Source organism: Protopterus annectens, chromosome 13.part0 (assembly GCF_019279795.1).
Source record: "Protopterus annectens isolate FY-2018-M chromosome 13.part0, PAN1.0, whole genome shotgun sequence".
Lineage (NCBI taxonomy): Eukaryota > Metazoa > Chordata > Ceratodontiformes > Protopteridae > Protopterus > Protopterus annectens.
Window position 1 is genome coordinate 1,348,804,835 of NC_056747.1, and position 18,640 is coordinate 1,348,823,474.

Below are 18,640 nucleotides of genomic sequence, written 5' to 3' on the forward strand. Positions count from 1 at the left end.
GTGATGATGATGATGTCTTAGTAACAGCAAAAACTGATCAATTTCAACAACTGACTTAGTTTTTGGTGTCAGAACAACGGGATCCAATATCTGTAAGTCTATGGAGGCATGATGGACAAACCATGATGCTTTGCCAGAGACAGTTTTCACTTGTCACCACTTGGGTTCGAGATATTTATAAAAGTTTATCCACCCCCATAGTGCCTTTTGTAGGCTGTGCCAAGCTGTTAAACCCCCCAACATAACAAAACGTACTTACAAGCACCTAAAGGCACCCCTGCTCAGCACTAGGAGTTTTAATAAAAAGATGCACTCCATGGAAACACTCCTCACCCTGCAGAATGCAGATATATGTACAGTCATGGAAACGGGGTTCAGAACCACCCCATTTATCAAAGGCTACAATACCTTTAATGCATTTCAATCACCCTCAGCGCAGGATAAAACAAACGGAGGAGGTGACTTGCTTGAGCTGCTCCATGCCCAACTAACCATAGGTGCAACCCATATCATACCCTTGCTAGCTACAGATCCTCTAACATAAGTCTGGAAAACCAAACCTGCTACCTAAACCTATCGGAATATCTTAACATTCACCTAACATCATACATACGGGTGACTTCAACTACCCCTCCATAAATTGGAAGACTTATACAACCCATAATTCACTTGCTCAGAGGTTTTGGACTTCATCAACACAAACACCCTGGACCAACTAGTTAGCTCCTCAACTAGAGATACAAATATCCTGGACCTAGTACTCACGAACATGGAGGCATGCTGCTCCCTCCTGTGCATCAACTCCACACTTGTAACATCTAACAAAAATTATCTCTTTTAACATTAAAACTTACCTAGAATCCCCCATCAAACTCCAAATCTGTTAAGAACGTTGCTAAGGCCAGTTACCTCAAACTAAGTGACAGCTTGTTAAACTTCCAAGCCCTTCCAAACCTGAATGACATTGAAGCCTACTCTGAGTTGTACACAAAAGCTCTGCACAACCACATTCATAGCTGTATGGTGGAAGCAGCATCTGTCCGAGTCAAACCTGTGATTACTGGCAAAAATAAACAACCCTGGGTGGAGTCGTAGCATAAATAGGCTATTCAACAAAAGGAAAAAAAAATCCTCTCTAAAGCCAAGAAGGAACAGCCAAAACAGTGCAAAAAGGGACTCACTAGTCTAAACAAATCAGAGAGTTGGTCAAATCTGCCCAAACAAACTACAAGGCAAATATAGCCTCCCAGGTGAAAGACAACCATAAGGCTTTTTTTCAAGGTGCAGGGTTTGATTCTCGCAAGGGATAATTGGCTAGGCTTAAAATGACTTGTAAGGGCAGTTAGCCTAGTACTAATCTATGAACCTATGTTTGTAACCTCAGGGGAAATGCTCAGCAATGTGCCGAGTTATTCATGAACGTCAAAACTTACACCCAGCCTGAAACTATACCAAACCTGCTGGCTGACAAGTTCAGTTCAAACTTCTCCTCCCCATCACCCAAAGAAATACCCTCAACCAGCCCCTTGCCAGTTATTATAGAGGAACAGGTCCTTACTGCACTTGCTAAAGCCAAAAGCACTGCCTCCATGGGTCCCAACAACATTCCAGGATGCCTCTTAAATAGCTAAAAACAGAATCTATGATGGGCTACTAGAAACCCTCTTTAACCACAGCCTCTGGATGTGTTTATCCCAGATAAATGGAGGACTGCAACAGTCATCCCTGTGCACAAGGGGGGGGGCTATCAACTGACTGAGGGGAACTACAGACCCATAAGCTTGACCAGTCTTATATGCATGGTCATGGAGAAAATTATCCTAGACCTGATCAATAACATAGTGTATGTGTACGTGTGTTGTGGGAGAGTGCCCACTGCCTACGTGAGCATCTGTTCAAAACCACAATGTGCAGCGATGGTCTGCACATTGTGGTAGTAAATGTAATTATGGGACAAACATGCTAAATTAATGAGATAATAAAGATTTGTATGGGGTTCTTGGTGCAGTGTTTATTTTGTTTTAAATTCAGAGACGTAAATTAGCTGATGATAAGGTCTTACCTCGTTGCGGCTAACAAATGTCTCTAACTTGCAGATGGTCACGTCATGGAAGAAGGGCCTTTTATCAAGAGCCATACAGCTCATGCTGGGATCTTTAATAAATTCCCAGGCTTGACTTAAGAAATTAAATTCAGTTAAAAATTGCAAAAAGTTTTCATAGTCTTTGTCCTTTGACTAAGATGAACTTTATAAGCTGTTGATAATTTGTCCTTTAATACTTTGCCAGTAGGCCTTTTAAACTTCTTCACTCTCATATTTTCTGGCTAGAAGTACTTGAGTTATTTCTATAACTTCATCAAAAATTGAATAAATAAAAGCCATTTATTTCATGCTGTCTTGCCCCATAAGAATTTTACATACAGTACAGCTGTCTTTAAATGGTCATGGTGACAAGTACATCCATGTAAACAGATTTTATGAGAAGTGCACTTCCAGTATAACTTACTATAATATTATTCTCATCGTCTCTAGTCATTAATGAAAGTACAACATTTTACGCAAATCTGTTAACAATGAGATCCTGGATACACTAATATACACTGCAAGTGACCCCTTTGGCTATTGTTATTATTATTATTGTTATTATTATTATTGTTATTATTATTTTTGTTATTATTATTATTGTTATGATTATTATTATTGTTATTATTATTATTGTTATCATTATTATTATTATTATTGTTATTATTATTATTGTTATTATTATTTTTGTTATTATTATTATTGTTATGATTATTATTATTGTTATTATCATTATTATTATTATTGTTATTATTATTATTGTTATTATTATTTTTGTTATTATTATTATTGTTATGATTATTATTATTGTTATTATCATTATTATTGTTATTATTATTGTTATTATTATTGTTGTTATTATTATTTTTATTATTATTATTGTTATGATTATTATTATTTTTATTATTATTATTGTTATGATTATTATTATTGTTGTTATTATTATTATTGTTATTATTATTATTATTATTACATTATTGCTGTTATTATTATTTGTTGACTAAGTGAGTGAATTTGGCCTATTGACCCTTTTCATGCACAACCCAGGCCCATAGGGCAGTATGCATTCATTTTATAGTGAAGAGGGTAGTTTTACAAAATACTAACAGAACAAAATGAATGCATGTAACATAAAGGCAGAAATCTGAGATACAGTCTGAATATTTACATAGACTGAAAGGAATAGCACATTGCAAGATCACAGAATTAATTAACTATTATCTCAGTATAGCTGCATGAGGATTTAGTGAGGATATCTTCTTTAATGTCATATATAGTGGAAGGGAAACACAAGTTGCACATAAAATTTATACCTGTATAAATACCCCACTTTGCATAAAGTTACTAGCAACTTAGCATACAGAGGAGCACATGGGGCATTCACCAACTATGTCTTAACAGGCTAGTATATGCCATCATTAAAAAGAAAGAAAACAGTTAAACAAATACAGTAACTTCAGTCATATATGTGGACAAGGGACTATGTCCTTTGTAAAACCTTAGTGCTTCTACACCATTCTCTCACTCAATGATTGTGTACTAACTGAGCACTCCTAACGTTACTCAGTAAATATCTGCTCCCTAGACTATTTAATTCATTCCTAACATTACCCAGTGAATATCTGCTCCCAAGACTATTTATTCATTCCTAATGTTACCCAGTAAACATCTACTCCCTAGACTATTTATTCATTCCTAATGTTAACCAGTAAATACCTGCTCCCTAGACTATTTATTCATTCCTAATGTTACCCAGTAAACATCTACTCCCTAGACTATTATTTATTCATTCCTAATGTTACCCAGTAGATACCTGCTCCCTAGACTACTATTTATTCATTTTATTTCACATCTGTTAACTTGGATAGGCTCACTGAGCAAACTAATTTTCAATGGAGACCCAGGGAGAAAAGCCTTAAACTTATTGAAGAGTTTTAGTGTGTGCGCACACACACACACACACACACACACACACACACACACACACACACACACACACACACACACACATATATATATGGATCTACCTGACTACATCGAAACGTCAGAAGAGCGAAAACAACTTCACCGATGCCAGAAGATTGACAAGGCAGAAGTCCGACGGAGGAAGACACTGACGCTGAGGACACTGAGATGGGGAAAGGATGTGTAAGTATGTGGTAGTGACGGACGTTAGGGTGCGAGTAAGGTAAGTGTGCGATGTTGACGGTCTGTAGGGATAGGGGTGGGATAAGTGAGTTAGGGTTAGGGCGCGGGTTAGGTGAGGGTGCGAGTAAGGTAAATGTGCAATGTTGACGGTGTGTAGGGATAGGGGTGGGATAAGTGAGTTAGGGTTAGGGACTGGGTTAGGTAAGGGTGCAGTAGTGATAGTTTTTGGGTTAGGGGTGGGTTAAGTGAGTTAGGGTTAGGGTGCGGGTTAGGTGAGTGTGCGATAGTGACGGACCTTAGGGTAAGGGTTTGGGTTAGGGTTGTAGATAGTTGTGTATGTATGGGTTACTGTTGGTTTGTAAGGATTTTGGTGTGCTTGTGTTGTGTGTGTGTGGGTTTTGGATAGGGGATTTGTTTTGTTTGTTGTTATGATGTGTATGTATGAGGTGTCGTGTTTGTGAACTGTCGATTATGTGGTGTCAGTGAAGTCGTTTTCACTCTTCTGAAGTTTTGATGTAGTCAGGTAGATCCACACACATATATATATATATATATATATATATATATATATATATATATATATATATATATATATATAAACACACACACACACACACACACACATATATATATATATATATAAACACACACAGACACACACACATAGACACACACACACACACACACACACACACACACACACACATATATATATATATATATATATATATATATATAAACACACAAACACACACACACACACACATACATATATATATATATATATGCGGCATCTGCATTCGATGTTCTGCCTGCCACTCGATCGGCCGGTCTTCTCTTTCTTCGATCTTCTGGAGCTGGGCTTTCGATTGTCGTCTCTTCTGCGCTGTCGACGAAGTCAGGTAGAACCATATATATATATATATATATATATAAAAACACACACACACACACACACACACACACACACACACACATATATATATATATATATATATATATATATATAACACACACACACACACACAGACAAACATGGGACAAAAACAATTATATTAAGTAAAAACAATTATGCAAAAAAATCTCTCCCTGTCTCTCCCTCTATATGTATATAATATATATATATATATATATATATATATATATATATATATATATATATATATATATATATAGATATGGGTCTCATACTATTGAGCGAAAGCTCAAATAACCGAAAGCAAAACTACAGAGTAAACTTTAGTGAAAGTGCGTTTTCACTGAAAATGCACTTTTCCTAAAGTGAGTGAAGGAAATTAAAATAATGGCTTTTGCTGAGGTCGCGGTACATCGGGGATAAGGGAATATTCCCTTTTCCCCACTGTAGTGTGATCTCGGCATGAGAACATAAAAGTAGGGTGGGTGGGGGGTGCAGTCTGGCTTTCCCCCCTGCATAAACGTGTTTACTGTTTTTTTTTTTACTTTTTTTTTTTTTTTTTGCAGACTTTTGTGAAAGTGATTTTTCGTTGGAAAAGCACTTTCGCGAAAGTGTGCTCAGCAATTTTGGCTTCGGTTATTTGAGCTTTCACTCAGTAGCACGAGATCCCTATTAATATATATATATATATATATATATATATATATATATATTTATATATACACTGCGGTGGTGGTGCTGCAGTAGCGTTGTCACCTCACAGTAAGACATTGTCCTGTTTGACTGTTTGATTCTCAGCTTCTCAGCTAAAGCGTCTTCTGTGTGGAGACATGCATGAATGGGCGTACCTTCGTTGAAGGTTGTGCGTCAAAGCTGGCAACTCGTCATGTAAAAATCTACTGCCAATCACTAGTGGACCAGAGTTCCGCTATGGCGACACCTAACCGGGAAAAGCCGAAAGACCCAACATAGATATATATATATATATATATATATATATATATATATATATATATATATATATATATATATATACATACATATACATACATATATATATATATATATATATATATATATATATATATATATATATATATATATATATATATATATATATATATATATATATATAATATGTACACATGGGTCTACAAAATTAGATCAACAGACACAAATGTCTACATCACTAACATCAACACACTAATATGCATGCACCAAGAAATAACCAAACTTCCTATGAGTCAGTCCAACTGGTCATCTCATCAGTAACTCACTTCTGTACATTTTCCTGAAAAGTACATTTTGTTCTAGCTTGAACATTTTAAGATACCAGTATGGAATTCCATGTAAATACATCTTCAAACTCCTATACAGCTTGCTTCTCTCCTTCTTCTCATGGCATTTAAGAAACTTTCACATCACTGGAAACACTACTCTGGTAAAGAACAGATCCTTCTGTAACCTCACTGTTGCCCAAAGACAACAGAAAACACTTCTCCATCACAGCATTCTATGACACCTGACATCTGTCATGGTTTACTTTCTAACATTAGATTAACCAAATCAGTATCCACTAATCCTCCTTTGGACACGTTATCAGCTTGTGTCACTTTATTATTTGCTTCTGTCTCAGCTATACTGAAAGAATCAATGGCTTCTTCCATGTTGGCTTAATTCCAAAGTATGCCCCAATTAAAATTCTAATGTCCTGGCCAAATTTTTCATAGTCAGTAATGAATACCACCTCAGGTCTCCCCTGGAAACTGAAAATACCTAGTGGGACTAACCTGGTTAATAATAAATCCATTCATTCAGTGTGGTTCAAGTTGCACAATGTATCTTTAGGATTAATACGTAATACGTCTCCAGTAACATAGATGTGTCACTTTTCTCACCACCTTTATGCTGTCTGGCCTATAAGGCATCCTCTACCCATTATTAATGGATTTGCTGCTGTTCTGCAAGTCAAATGGTGTCAGAAATACCTGATCCATAGACCTTAACCTGTTCTGTAACATGAACAGAAAGATTTGTGGGAACAGGTATACATCTCAGTGGATGCCACTACTCTGAAATAGACTCCCCATCCACATAAAATAAAACTAATCCATGTACCTTTTCAAACACAGCTTAGATCAATGGACAGGTATAAGGACATTTATCCCTGGACTTCCCTCTGCTACTAATGCTTAAATTCCCTATCCATTAGCAGGGTCCCCTTTCAATACTTACTGGTATGACAATAGAAATATTCATTAACAAATGGGAAGTATACAAAAAAAAAAATCCTGGGAAAGGTAATTTGAACACCTAATGGGATAACATGGCTGGCTTAAAATGTCTCTTCAGGCCAATTACCCTAATCTTCACCTGTGAACTTATAAAAACATGTAGAAGTGCCAACATTTAAAAAGCAGTCACATGGTGTTCGTCAGCCAGTCATTTCACCACCAGTGTGGACTGAGTATATCAGTCTGAGAGGACACAGAGGATGATCATTTGACACGGGAAGTATGTCCAGGTTTTTGTGAAAGCAGACTGCAATCAAATTTTTAGCTGCTGCAGTTTAGGCATTATACTCTGATTTTTGGTCTCTTATTTTCCCTTGCTCCTAGATTTAATTATTTTGTCTGCTTCCCTTGTTAAGGAGCTGTTCAAGGCTACATATTTTATCTATATTTTTTACTGGGTTAGAGGAGCATTGCTCTTCGCATACCTCTTTAAGACTTGGCCCAGCCTGTCTGATTAACTGACTTGCTTACAGTCAAGTAAATGGAGTCTGAGGGAATCAAACTCTGCACCACAGGAAGCAGCTCATTAACACATCCCTTGTCACAAACTATATGGAGTCTTTATAGGTTCATAGGTTGGTACTGGGCTATCTGCCCGAAGGCATATATTAGCCCAGCCACATTGTGCGGAATTCAACACCCCTTTAGTAGTTCCCTAGACCCTTGTACTAGCAGCTAGTACCCTTGGCCCCTATCTAGTAGTGCTGTTGGTGTGATCCCCGGTGTGAACTTTCTGTCACCCATCCATTCATCAAGGTTCCTCTTGAAGAGTGATAGTGAGGGGCTCTGTCTTATGTAGATCGGGACCCTGTTCCATAGTAAGGGAAGTCTCTGTGAAGGGAATCTATCCCTCCAGCATGTTCTATTCATTGTTGTGTTGAGTTTTGTATCCCTAGAGCATGTAGCTCGAGTAGATTTGGTTTTGCTAAGATGGAGCATGTTCAACAATTCTAGGTTGGACATGCCTCTGAGAAAGCGGTATGCAACAGAGAACAGTCTTAGCTTTTTCGATCGTGCTGCATAGGGCAACTGTTTGAGGCCAGTAATCCTCTTGGTTAGATACCTTTGTGGTCTCTCCAGCTGCTGGAGATGTCTAGCCAGGTACATTCCAATTGGTGCATTGTACTCAATAATGGGTCTGATGAGGGAAGAGTAGAGGGTCACCATTATATCCTTAGATCTTGATGCGAACCCTTTCATGATCAGATGGGTCACATAGAAGGATTTTCTAACCACTTTGGCAACATGGTTATCAAAGGAAAGCTGACTATCTACTTGGGTCCCTAGATCCCTTATTTCTTCTTCAGATTTCAGGGGATTACCTCCTATGTTGTAGTTTGCGGGTACTCTGTTTTTTCCAAAGGGGATTACTACGCATTTTTTTTGCATTTAGCTTGAGACCATGGCTTTGACACCATGCATCAGTCTCATTTAGGCCCTTCTGGAGGATCTCCATGTCAGCCGGAGACTCTATTATAGCACCCAGTTTGCAGTCGTCCGCAAACTTAGTCAGCCACAGCCCTTCCGTGCTTGCCTGTACTTCTGAGAAGTATATGCCAAACAGGAGGGGCCCCAGGACAGAGCCCTGAGGCACACCACTCGTTACTGGTCTGGATTCAGACATAGATCCCGCTACTCTTACTTTATGGGATCTGTCTGAGAGCCAGTTTGCAATCCATCTTGTGACATAAGGGTTTATGCCCAAGCTGGTGAGCTTATCAATAATACCTGAATGGGGAATGGTGTCAAATGCTTTAGCAAGGTCAAGGTAAGCCGTGTATACCTCCTTTCCCTTATCTATAGCCTGAGTAACTGTCTCAAAGATATCCACCAGGTTCAGGAGGCATGATCTGCCCTTGACGAAGCCGAACTGTGTGGGGTCCAGCGACTGGAGGTTCCCAACCTCTCCATTTATGAGTTCCATAATGATTCGCTCCATAGCCTTATAGATCAGACTGGTCAGGCTTATTGGTCGGTAGTTCCCAGGGTCAGTTGTGGCCCCACCCTTGTGTAGCGGGACCACTGTTGCCATGCACCATTCTATGGGCACATATCCTGTGGAGAGGCTGAGACTGAACAGGGTATTAAGATGTGGGGTTAATTCCTTTTGGAGCTCGCATATGACACAGCCTGGGACACCATCTGGTCCCATGGAGGCAGTGTTTTTAGCTTTAGATAGAGCCTTGTTAACCAACGTATCAGTAATAATTGGACTTACACAATCCCCTAGAATGGTAATAGGCCCTGTAGGTAGTGGGGGGGGGGGGTTGCAGTAACCTGTCAGCCAAGATGTTGGCAATGTCAGAAGGGTCAGTGTATTTTGTTCCATTTTGTACTAGCTCAGAACAGACCTGAGCGTTGCCATTTAGGTTTTTGATGTAGCCATAGAAGGCCTTATGGTTATCCTTGGCATCATTGGCAACTTTCTTTTCAAAATTAGCTTTAGTTGACTTGATGAGGGCCCTCAATTTCTTACTGATGCTGATCAGGGATGATTTTTCTACTTGAGATTTGGCCTTTTTTTGTATAAGTCTCCTCCTTTTATTGTAAAGTTTGCTTATGGCCAGGGTCCACCAGACTGGTTTCTTCTTGCTTGAGGAAGGAGTCATGGTTTTATTTGGGATAGCACGGTCCATGCAATCCTGAAGATGCATATAGAGTGCCTTGGTGTAGGATTCTGCATCCTGGATATCATTATCCTTCTGCAAGGGAATAGTGAAGCTTTCCACTTCGGATGCAAGTAGTTTGAAGTTTGCTTTGGAAAGGTTTTTGACTATGGTTTCTTTGATTGGGGGAGGTGGAGGAGTGAGGATGTTCAGGGTTATCAGTTTGTGGTCGGATCTGACCAAGGAGGAGGTGATAACTGGTGTGGTACAATGGGCGCCCTTATTTGTGATGATTAAATCCAATATGTTGTCCCCTCTAGTGGGGGAACATACGAGTTGTTCAAGAGCATTTGAATTTATAAATTCTATGAATCACTGGGCATAGGAGTTGGAACATTGGTAGTTCACCCAGTCTATACCAGGGTAGTTGAAATCACCCAAGATTATGGTGTTGGGTAGGACCTTCATATTTTCCAGTGTCTCAAGGAATGCAGAGTGAGCATCTTGGGAGATGGTGGGTGATGTATAACTGGCTACGACTTGAAATGTGGTTTTGCCTGCTGATAGTTGCGCATGGATGATCTCTGGGGCATCATGCTGTGCAACTAACCTGGAGATATGGGTATCCTTGATGAATATGGATACACCTCCTCCCTTTGTACTGTGATCCGGTAACTGAGGCCAGAAGGTATGATATGAATTGTAACCTGGCAGTGCTGGGGTGCTCTCTTGAGCCTTGAACCAGGTTTCCGTCACTGCACAAACATCAATTTTCTCCATGCTGAGGAGAGCCTTGAGTGTGTGAATTTTGAGGTTGAGACTTCTGGCATTGAGTAGCATTACCCTTAGTTTTTGGTTACCTGTGCTGGTTACGGTGGTTGGCTTGTCCTTTGAGCCTTGTCTAAAAAAGGCACTATGGGGACGGCATGAGCCTTGGCCAGTATTCGAAAACCTAGGGGTGACAGGTGCAGCCCATCTCTGGCAAAACAGCGAGGCTTGTCTATCGTGTCATCCCAGGCAGACAGACACTGGATCCCCTTAGACTGACACCAGAAGCTTAGCCAATTGTTGAAATTGATCATTTTGTCTTTGTATTGTGGTATCATTCTAGGTGAAGGTAGTATGCTACTCAAGGTCAGGGTCATACCAGCTTGGGCTACATGATCAGAGAGCTCCTCAATGTCTCTTTTCATGTAGTCCAGGGAGATACGTCTTAGATCATTCACACCAACATGTACAATGACAGTGTCATACTTGTACTTGTTCTGGAGTGACCCAAGTGCCTGTGTTATGTGGCGGATCCGAGCACCCGACAGGCAGCTGACAGTAACCTTCTTCTTGTTCATCCTGGTGAGTGGATCTGTGTGCCTTACTATAGAGTCTCCTATTGCTAGCATGTTAGGTATGGTGTTTTGCCTTAAGGGCTGTTGTGAGGCACACTGCTGAGGTGAATTATGTGTTTTTTGGCTTGTGTTTGGGGGTGCAGGTTGCTTGCTTGTCTGCTTTGGAGGGCACTGTTTCTTTTTCAGATTGGTACCTAGTGCCACCGAATATGTTTTTGTGTATTTATGCATATGTTTTGCCGGTGCTTGTTTTGTAGATTCATGTGTGACAGGTGGTGTGATGCAAGTGTCCCTTATCCTCTTGACTATCTGTTATAGTCATGGGTTGAGAGCGCTTAGCCTCCAGTCTGGCTGTGTATTTGCATCTTTCACAAGTGTTTGTGTCTAGAGGTAAGAGGAGAGGGTTGTCTATATACATGAGGCAGTTGTGACACTGCCTCAGGATGCCCAATTCCACCAGATGAACTGGAGAGTACACCTGAAGCTGACCTCTGGACATGCTTTGAAGAGTAAATTGAATTTAAGTCCTGCGGACGATCAAGGGTCTTATGCTATATTATAATAGTGCTGTCTAGGAAATTTGGAGAATAATAGTGCTGTCTAGGAGATTAGGACAAGTGCTGATTTCTGTTTTGCAACTGCTGCAATAAGAGCAGCTGATCTGAAGCACTTGAGTTGAGGCTTGCCTAGTTCTAAGGGAAAATTTACAGTGCAGACTTTGTGGGGCCGGGAATAGTATACCCCAGCTAACTGGCGCTGCCCGACACTGCTCTGTGCGCAAGACCACGCAAAAAGAGAGTTGCAGGGTTTTTCCTCTAGATAAGTGAGGAAAGTGAGTACAAGAGCTGTTTTTCTCTAAGCAAGTGAGAAAAGTAAGTACCAAAACTGTTTTCCTCTAGGTAATGAGGAAGATTGAGTGCTGTAGTAATTAATAGGTTATTTAGTGCTTACAAGTTCTGAACAAGTGCTGAGCATGAACAAGCAAATTTAAGTCCTAAAACTAAGAATCTGTATCTGCACTAGATGAGTTACAGGACAGAAACAAGTGCAAATACAGGCTTTCAAATCAGAAAGTTGAGAGAGATGGAAGAGATTGCCCAAACAGCCAATAACTACAAATTCTGGGCCAGAACCACTACTTATGTGGTAGACAGGTTACCTAGTGCTTACCACTCCGACTGATAAGCTAGAAAAGCTTCCCTTCAACACAGAAAGGCTTGGTGGACTTTAAGCTTACATACAGTCCTGGATACAGCAAATGTGTATCTGGAACACTAATTACAGGAAAGGTAGGAAACAGGCTTACAGTTTTTTTATTTATTTATTTATTTTTTTTTACAGAAAAGTAGTAAAAACAGCAGTAAAAACAATTCACATGCAGTGCAAGCTAGCACACTTGAATATGCAGCAATATTAGACCAAACACAGTTTAAAAATGCAATTAAATTAAAAAGGACTAAAAGCAAGTGCAGAAAGAGTTTATTAGGTAGAATGTGGTAAAGAGATGGGACAGGGGAGTGTCCCAGATCAAGTCTACAGTGGGGCGGGCAACTGCAAAAGCCACCAAATTTAAACTACAAACCAAAAGTAGACAGGGACGGTGGGACAAAACAGTTTCAACAGAGATCTAAGCAAAAACTAACAGTACAAACTTTAAAACCAAAAAAAATATTCTCAGCTCTGTATATTTGCCGATCAGTCTCTCAGAACAGTGAGACAACAGTTTCAACACAGATCTAAGCAACAATTAAACTCTATAACCAAAAAAAATATACTCAGCTCTGTATAATTGCAGATAATATGTAAGGCAGTCTCTCAGAACACAGGTTTGTTATTTATTTATTTACTTCTGTGCCAAGAAAGTTTGACTGGCCAGTAAACTGCTTTCAGCAGAAGCCCAGAAAGAAAAGCGTCAACATATTACATGAAAGCAAAACAGTAGCATATTTAAAGACATTTTATTTCAAAAACTGATGAGCTACTGCTGTTTTGGCCCCTATACTATGACTTTTTAAAGGCCAGGTTGAGAGGCATGGCTAGAAATGATCCTTGAAAACGTGGAGCACAGACTAATTAAGTGATATTTAAAAAGTTACTGACCCAGACAGCAGACATACATTTGATGAAAAGGTCTAGACATTTACTTCTTACTAACCGTTTAAACACTTATTATGTAATTATTTAATTAAAGGAGGCCTACTTTTGTGTTCCAACTGTGTAGTTAAGCAACTCCCATAGAGGGATGTAACATGACAAGCATTATGTTGAGCCAGTAAATGTTGTTAAAATAGTACATGCAATAACATTTTTATTTCGTTTGTGTGCATTATGCTAGGAAGCTCTTTTCTGAGTACTAAACAGAGTCTGACATGACACTTCAGTTAAATCTACATTTTGCTTGGGTGAGATCTGAAGATAGCACGTATGTAAATGGCACAGTTATGAGGAGTTATGTGCAATGGATTAAAACGGCATGGCTTCTAAATGGCAATACAATAAAAAGCTCCATACTTTGCCTGGGAAGAAAATCTTAAAAAAGTAAAACAGACTCTCTGTGGCAACCAAACACCAACAACCCCCTCCCCAAAAGTAAACAACAACTACAAAAAAAGAAAGCTAAAAATAGAAAAACTACAAACAAGAACAAGCAAAAAAAAATCAAAATAAGTACACTATAATCAAAATAAGTAAAAAAAGTAAAACTCATAAAAAATCAAAAAAAGCAAAAAAAAGAAAAAAATCAAAAGAAAGAAAAAAATAAGGCATTCTTTAGCTTATATAGAAACCTGGGGGGGGGAAACCCAAGATATGCAAGAACTAGTCAAAAAATGATGTGAAGATGACTGATCCTACAGACACAACAAACACTGGACAGGCTCAGTCAGTCAAAACCTCCCCCCCCCCCAAAAGGAGAGATATCTATAATACCACCCCCAGCCCCCTTCAAACATTTCAACTAAAACTTAAAAACTGCTCTCCAAAAAAAAACACAGCATCCATGGGACCGACCCCCCCGGCTGTGTGCTCCACGAACTCAATGAGGAATTAAACCGTCTTACCTACTGGATATGTACCCAGGTGCCCAACTGCAACTGTGGTCACAAACTTCAAAAGCGGTGACTTCCGACCTGGAAATTACTATTACTTTGACAAGCCAGCTGCTTATCTGCAAGGAGCCAGAGGAGATCATCATATGGACTATATATAATAAAAGACATAGGAATTTGCCTTGGATCCAACCCAGTTTTTTTTTTTTGTCAAGGCAGATCATGCCTTTTAAACTTGGTTTGACTTTTGAAACACAGTCCATACAGCCTACCTGGATGGCCTGGATACAATATATACAATACCTCACGGTATCATTGAAAAACAAAAGCAAAAACCCAGCCAAACAAATACACAAACATTGGGGTTGCAAACTGGCTGAGTGACAGAACCCACACCCACAGGGGTCAGGTTGCCATGTCATGTGTCAAAGCCTGTCACTCAGTCAGGGGTCCCACCAGGTCCTGGGCATTTCTCTTTTTGGCATCTACTTTACTTTTCAAGGTACAACAGGAGAGGACATGACAAAGTTTGAAAGTTTGCAGAAACTGCAAAACTGGAGCCCATAGAAAACACATCTGACCACAGATATCCTTCAGAAGGTCTCACTCATGGATACTGGTGCCAGAGCCATGGCCTAAAGTTAAATGCCAAAAAAAAAATGCATAGTCACCCTTCGAAAAAACAAGGTTTACCCTAGCTACCAAATAGGTGGCAATCCACTGAGCACAGAAGAAGTCATCTAGATCAAGGGAGGTCATCCCCTCCTCTCATCATCAGACCACCAATTATTGAGCACAATCAATGTCATGTATCTGATATCTGACGACACTTGCAGCTGAGCTGGAGACCACAAAGTTCAAAACCAAAAAGATAGAAAAAAAAAAATCTGTGTGCTGCCCGACTGAAGAGAACTCCAGCTCTATTCAGTCGCTCGCAACACTGCTCCAGAGGTGACATTTGCCTAACATACAAGGCCATGTCAAACCTCAAAATATCAGATCCACCAGAGCCACAAGGGTGGGGAGACTAAACCCGACACGGCTATTAATTAATAGGACTGGGGGGGGATATTCATCACCCAAGACTCCCCCTATGCTGTGGAACAAATCGGTATATGTGTGGCAGAGCACCTCGCTGGCCTTGTTCATGACCAATGGATGGGAGATCGCGAATAGGGATTACCTCAGTCCTCAGTGTCACTGCAGAGCAGAGGCAAAATAAAAGGTATAGTTCCCCATACTTAAGGGGTGGCGTAAGCCACAAAACGATGGGCTAGGCTTGTAAATGCCCTCGGGCAGATAGCCTAGTATGAACCTATGAACCTATGAACCTATGAACAATTATATGGCATCTGTCACCCAAAAATTAGACTATTCTGGTTAAACTGTTGCAATTTATAAGTAAATAATACATAATTTGATAGTTACAACAATGTGTGTCTTAATATACTCTACTGTAAAGTCTACAGAAACAGAACCTTTCAACTTCATTTTATATGACTACTTGTAAGCTTTTTGCTTTCTTGTACCACAATAAGCGGAGTTCAACCTTTCAAAGTTAAAATATGGTTTGGTATTTTTAAAGTCTGAGAAGAATAAACAATGTCAAAGTTCTGATAAAGAAATCTTTTCTGATGAAGACTAGGTCAGCCCCAAAAGCCTTTCTCCTTTCCCTGAGAACTTATATTAAAGTAATACGCCATACAGTCATCTTACTAGACATATTAGTTAGAGACCCCAATACATGATTTCCTCAGTTTTCTCTGATCCACACAGTTCTGCCCCACCCCAAAAAACTATCAACCCCTCAGGTGGGCAGAGTAAAGATTTAATCTAGGAATAAAACAGAACAGAAGGTGAATACTAAAATGATACCTGGTTGGCCAGTGGCAGCAATAACCTTATCAATGACCAGGAATCTACTGCTCAACACGTTTACTTTTCCAAGGCTTCTCATTTTGCTATGAAGGTGTCTTCTGTGAAGGGGCTCTGTTAGACTCCCTAGTACATTTAAGAAATAAATAAGTCAACAAGACCAGAGATAGTCCCAATAATGGAATGTACCCAGAAAGACAAAGCTAAAATAGTCCCTCAAAATCATTAGACCTGGAACAAGCACACACTTCTATATTTATGCATAAAACCACAAAAATGTATTTTTTTATTTACATTTGTTGACCAGGAAAGTCGTCTGGATCAAAGACCCATATTCAGTGGGGACCCGGGAGGAAAAGCCCCAACATAACGTAACAAGCAAAAAGTTTTCCAAGACATATTATACAGGTAGAAGTTAATACTATTAAATAAATAGACACAGTTAATGCATACAGTATATTGATACATATCACTTTAAAGGGTGAGTAGAAAAGAAATAAACGGTGAAAGGTCAAACTCAACGCAAAAAGAACATTTGGAACACCGAGGTAAACACAATCAAATCCTACTGTCAGTACTTAGCAGTTAAACCATTCCGGAGTAGCCAGGGTCAGCGGTATAAACACTGAGGTCTCGAACTTTCTTAAAGCAACACATCGCTTTCTCAATGTCTAATTTAAAATCTGGCCTACATGTATTAGTTATAAATATTTCTAGCATCTTCAGAAGTAACAAGCAGTTGTAATAACCTTTCAGAACAGATCAGGGAACCTGCTGAGTACCTTCCCCCAAACACACCCATAAACACTCTTGTTTCACTGTGTACTGGAAGTATCTCTTTTGAAAGACTGAATGAATATACAACCTGTAATGAAATTACATTGTTGGAATAAAAACACAAAGTATTCAGAACAAATGAGCTTGTCTGCTGTTAGTTGCTTCATAAACAATAATTCCCAGAAGGCAGCAGCAACATTCGTTCCCAGCTACTACCATCCCCCCAAAGAAAAACAGAAAGGAATAAAGATGGTAAAGATCATTTCATGCAGAAATGTCAACCATACACCCCCTCCCCAACAGACACACACACATACAAACAAAACATCCACAATGAATTTAACTGGGAGAAAGGTTTAATAGACACTTACCACTTCAGAATCATCAAGTCCATAGAGGTACATGCTTGTCTGTCAGGAAGATGAAAAGATCTGACCAGCTGTCGAACTCAGGACTCTTAGCTCTCACACCTCTTTCTCATGGGTCTTACATGCTCCCACCACATCTTACGAGGCACTGCATAGAAACTGCAATTCCTATGCTTTACAAAAAGAAATGCTCACTCTTTGTTTCAGTATAACACCAAGAAAAAATGATCCTTTGTTTTTGTCATTAAGTGCACTTTCTAAATCAGAAATGTCAGGAGGCACTGTCCATCTGTTCTGTTTAAAGAATCAGTCCATAAGGTTGGCAGCTGCTAAAAAGACAAGGCCACTTGTCCGTTTCATTTCTCCAGTTCCCCCTGTTCTCTGTGTAAGGCTTGGATCAAAATAGCGAAGAACAGATGATGTCTTCTATGTGATCTGATTGGCTGATAGCAGTTAGTAAGTGTCATAGTAACAAGCAAGACCCCCGTTACTGATGCATGAGTTTGTGTATTTCTGAGTGTGTTTTGTTTGTTTGTGTGTGTGTGTGTGTGTGTGTGTGTGTGTGTGTGTGTGTGTGTGTGTGTGTGTGTGTGTGTGTGTGTGTATGTTTAAGACTCATCAAGACAGAGTAATCAAATGATGATGTCTGCATGTATGTAGGAAGGAGCAAGTTCTTAGTGATTACATTGCATTCTTTTTCAAATATGTGCTGAGTGTAGCAGAAAATCCCCCCTCCTCTGGCTATTATTACTGCACAGCTGTTACAGCCCACCCAGTGGAAAGGACAAAATCAGCATTTCTATTCTCTTGCTCACTTCTTTTCATTTGCTGTTACACTGTCTCTGCATATTCTTTTTTCTTCTGTCTGGCTTCTTGCTGTCCTTTATGTTCCTCTGTCCTTTTTTCTGTACTACAACCCTTCAAGAACATTCCCTAGTCACCTGTAACCTCAGCCTCTTCAGTAGAAACTAGTTCCCACATCCATGCCAAGGACATAGCAGCACTGATTGCACGGTCACTTCAGTGCTGGCCTCCCTCTGTGTTTGATAAATAAAAGAGCAGAATTAATCATGTGCATTTTTTTCCATCCTTAAAAAAACTACCTTAAGTCTGTCTCATAAATTAGTGTTTATGGCCAGACTAATTTGTCAAAAAGGATACTCCAAACATTCACCACTCTTTC

At 39.5% G+C, this 18,640-nt stretch overlaps 1 protein-coding gene across 7 annotated transcripts in view; it reads right to left on the minus strand.

Moving 5' to 3' along the window:
* Positions 1-18,640, minus strand: part of CACNB1 (calcium voltage-gated channel auxiliary subunit beta 1) — a 2,104,836-nt gene that overhangs the window by 766,732 nt on the left and 1,319,464 nt on the right. The window contains exon 1 of one of the 7 annotated variants that reach the window (XM_044055377.1): positions 17,461-17,840. The exons of the other annotated variants lie outside the window; for them this stretch is intronic. Within the exon in view, the coding sequence (XP_043911312.1) occupies positions 17,461-17,493 (33 nt within the window). The 5' untranslated portion in view covers positions 17,494-17,840. Of the gene's footprint in view, positions 1-17,460; positions 17,841-18,640 lie in introns of those variants that run through there. 7 annotated transcript variants of the gene reach the window in all.